The following is a 4,020-nucleotide window of genomic DNA, read 5'->3' as shown; positions in this document are numbered from 1 at the left end:
GGGATGTGGGAGGTTGGAGGATACAAATTTTTGCTTAGTGAAAATACTTAGAGAGTTCTTTATCATTTGAGTGTGTCACAGTGGGATATATTTCCCCACATATGCTTTTTAAGGCATGTACCACAGAAACTTCACTCAAGGCTCAAGCTATCAGAGACCAAAGTTTATGTTTGAATATTTTGTTTTCAAGCTGCCTGACAGCAATAAGGCTGATAAAGACCCATCACTTAGTCAGGGATATTTAAATGTGTACTCTGTACTTTCTTCTCTTACATTGAGTAATATTGACCATGCTGTGTCAGCACTAATCAACATTTATGCAATGTCATATAACAAAATCCCCAGCTGGAGATTTGCCATTTTTTCCTTTAGTGAAATTGATTATAATTACAATGTTAGCTGTACTTAACTTGGTAGATTTTTTTTACAGGATTTCAGTGAATATCAGGACATGCAGAAAGTGCTGGTAACTGACTTATCAGTGAAATATTTGTAAATTTGCTGTATGTAAAGAGAAAATGGACTTTAGAATTTTCAATAATAGCTGTTCCGTCCAGTGGCACACACCACCTTTTTGGAAATGGTGAACAAACAGTGGTTCTGTATACTTTGCCTCTGACTCAGCCCCTTCAGGTGTGGGCTTTCTATAAAAACCGTTACTCCCTCCAGACAGGCCTGCTGCACCCTCAAGGAGCCTCGCTATGAACATAATTTTCATCTCTGCGTTCCTAGTGTGCCTGTCTTTAGTGCACGCTGCACCTTCTGGCAACAAGATCAAATGGTGTTTAAAATCTGATCAGGAGCTAGCCAAGTGCTCTAAACTCGCATCGTCAGTGCCGGAGCTCGGATGCTTGAAGCGTGATGGATCGTATGAGTGCATCAAGGCTATCAAGGTGAAACAGTTGTAACTTTGTGAATGATTATTATCTGAACTGCAACTAATTTACCTTTTTGATGTATACGTGAATCTTAAGTATCAACAGGGTAACGAAGGATCAATCTATTACCTACCGTCTGCTGCAGATTACAGTGTACAGTGTCTGCTGCAGTGTACTTTTTTATAATACCATGACATTTTAAAACCTAGGATCCAAAGATATAGAATATTTAAATATTTGATAAAGGCCAATGAGCAAAAAAAGTCTAATATTTGGTAGAGACAACCAGAAAGACTCTATTCTATAATCTTCTTTATCAGGAAGGGGAAGCAGATGCCATCACTCTAGATGGAGGAGACATCTACAGAGCTGGACTCACCAACTATGACCTTCATCCTATCATTGCAGAAGACTATGGTAAAGGTAATCATTTTTAGAAGAATTCTTTAAAAATCCTCTGATGATTAATTGGCTGTTTTTGCAAATGGAATGTGGAATAGGTGATACGTGATGGCAGCACATTTTTTTTTTGTGAAAACCCTTGAAATTGTTTCAGATGGGGAAACCTGCTCCTATGCTGTTGCTGTAGTAAAAAAGGGCACTAAATTCAACTTTAGTGAACTTAAAGGGAAGAAGTCTTGCCACACTGGTCTTGGAAAGTCTGCAGGCTGGAACATTCCCATCGGCACTCTTGTTGCACTTGATTATATTAAATGGAGTGGTGCAGCCGACTCCAATGTGGAGAAATGTGAGTAACTGGGTTAGCAGCCCTTGTGTGGTTTGGTGGTGAGAAGATATATAGTTTAATATAGTTCAATATAGTTTGAAATGACACAGAAATATATCTGTTAGTGCAAGTTATCAGATTTCAGAGATGAACTCTGATGAACTCTGATTATTTTATTTACATTTATAAATTCAGTGCATGCTAATCAGAAAGTATATCCAGTGATAATGGTGCAAACCTGGTTATGGTGTAAAATTATTGTTAATAGGGATCCTCCTATTTGTTAAGGATCATAGTTTAACTACATACTATACTCAGAAAACACTGTATTTGAAGAGTTGAATGAACTGTACACAGAATGAATAGATCAATTAAATAAATTATGTCCCCATATGGGTGATAGTGTGTCCAAGAGATACTGGCCCACTTATTTATTAATTTACACTTAAATTAATCCCTCTTTGAGAAATACAGTGTTTACATAACATGTACATGTTTTACAGCGGTGATGGAATTCTTCTCAGCCAGCTGTGCACCTGGAGCAGAAAAAGGTTCCAAACTGTGTGAGCTCTGCAAAGGCGATTGCTCACGATCTCACAATGAGCCCTATTATGATTATGATGGAGCTTTCCAGTAAGAATCTCAGCATCATCTCATAAAGATATCCTCAATTATCACTATAACTATGTCATGTTCACTGTTATTTTGTCAGGGCTGGGTCCAGAGTCACTCCACCTGTCGCCACAGGAGGGGACTCACAGATCAGCTCTCGACGGAGTAAGCGTAATCAACAGTGATGACCTGCAGCTGCCATCCTTCCTATTTTAGGAAGACAGGTGCAGTGTCTAACTGCTGAGATGTTTGTAGCCCCATGCTCTGCGCTTGTAGCCAGCCCTCTTTTGCAGTACTGTGTTGCGTTTCATTGGTATCTTGTCACCACTCTCTCTCTGTTTCGCTTGACAAGTGGTTCTCCTTGTTTTATTTAATGCACTTCCTGATTTCAGCTTAATGGCTCTTATTTTGATATCGCTAGTTTAGGTTACGTCATTACGTATGCCTCCATCTTGGTTAGTTCGGAAGCCTTGTTTATGTCACCTAACTTCGGAAAGTTTTGCTCCTTCGTCCGATTAATCCTGGTGTTTGTGTGCATAAATGACCCACGTAAGTAACCAAGTATTGTCATTTAAGTTGATTTAAAAAGCAAAACACACAACATGAGTATAAAAGTCTATTAACAGCATCAGTACTCTTGTGTGCTGTACTCATCAGTGCTCTTGAACAAGTGTAAACCAAAGCTTTAAAAAAAAGTGCAAATATTGTAAACTATTTAAAAGCAAAATGCCTTCTCCTCCCCAATCTCCTCCACACTTTGCTGCTCCATCCCCATCTACACACTCCCTTCAATTCCAACTGTTTGCCCTGCCTGCAGTCCGAGCATGATGGGGAGATTCTTTTTTACAAAAAGATGAGCATTTCAATATGGAATTCAAGTCTTTGGTTTTCTTTAGAAACTCGTGTTGTTTATGGTGGTATTTCGCTAAATGCTTGATTAGATTGGTTGTATTAAAAGTTCTTGTCATCCTTTAAGGTAAAATAATCCCACAAAACTGACATTTTTACCAATAACTTTAAATGTACATGGCCGTCTTAATGGCTAGGAGATGCCGCTGAGCTAAATTGGGGAGATGCTATGCTCGTGTGCTGAAGGTGTGCTGGAAAATGCGGACCGGATTTTACTCTCATTGGTGAAAACACAGCAAAAACTGGAATGGATTATCTAAATTGGTGCGCTGGAAAACCTGGATCGGACTTAAAAAAAAACTGGATCGGCATTTTCTCATGCCTGCCGATCCAATACAATACGCATTTTTTGCAAATATCGGCAGCCGATTCGATCCAAATATCAGATCAGGACAAGCCTACTCCATAGGATTGATTTCTTAGCTTTAAGAAGACGAAGTTTGTCGGGGAAGCAGTCTTGCTGGGCCTTTCGAAGCAGGTGAGTCTCTGCATAGCGGTAATTCTCTGCACTAGCGCGTCCATCCTTAGCAGCCGCCCCATGAAGCTCCTGGGCTGTGGCCTGCAGCAGCTCCCTCCAGGTGTTGTACTGGTTCAGCTCTGGGTCGGCTTGAATCACAGCCGTGGAGGTGGCACCACAGAAGGTCTCTTTACAAAGTCAACATACCGCCATGTGTGTTGCTGAGTGAAATCTTGAATTTCAGCGACACAGGTTGTCTTTCCTTCAAGCAGGCTGATGGCTAGGTTGTCCTGTATGGAGCGGGTCACCACTTTGCTGGCCCTGAGTGGTATGAGGTTAGCTTGCCACAGCTTCTCAACAGGCTTCATTAACTCGGTCATTTGAAGGGGGGCTGAAGTGAAGAGGCACTGCTGTGGACTGGAGAGCTGGCCCATAAC

General features: G+C 40.7%; 1 protein-coding gene across 1 annotated transcript; it reads left to right on the top strand.

Annotated features, from left to right (window-relative positions):
• Positions 1-686: 686 nt before the first annotated feature.
• On the top strand, positions 687-2,250 carry LOC143483397 (serotransferrin-1-like). Its single transcript, XM_076982243.1, has 4 exons — positions 687-893; positions 1,199-1,301; positions 1,435-1,626; positions 2,109-2,250. The coding sequence occupies exons 1-4, from the start codon at positions 702-704 to the stop codon at positions 2,240-2,242; spliced, it is 621 nt and encodes a 206-aa protein (XP_076838358.1). The 5' UTR covers positions 687-701; the 3' UTR covers positions 2,243-2,250.
• The last annotated feature ends 1,770 nt before the right edge of the window (positions 2,251-4,020 follow it).

This window comes from Brachyhypopomus gauderio, chromosome 19 (genome assembly GCF_052324685.1).
Source record: "Brachyhypopomus gauderio isolate BG-103 chromosome 19, BGAUD_0.2, whole genome shotgun sequence".
In the NCBI taxonomy this organism is placed as follows: domain Eukaryota; kingdom Metazoa; phylum Chordata; class Actinopteri; order Gymnotiformes; family Hypopomidae; genus Brachyhypopomus; species Brachyhypopomus gauderio.
This window is presented reverse-complemented; position numbering and strand designations above follow the sequence as displayed.

Excerpts from the sequence above, each read along its gene's own strand:
- LOC143483397 (XM_076982243.1), top strand. The coding sequence starts at position 702 with ATGAACATAATTTTCATCTCTGCGTTCCTAGTGTGCCTGTCTTTAGTG. Across the intron at positions 894-1,198 it reads AGTGCATCAAGGCTATCAAG|GAAGGGGAAGCAGATGCCAT; the intron begins GTGAAACAGTTG and ends CTTCTTTATCAG. Across the intron at positions 1,302-1,434 it reads TGCAGAAGACTATGGTAAAG|ATGGGGAAACCTGCTCCTAT; the intron begins GTAATCATTTTT and ends AAATTGTTTCAG.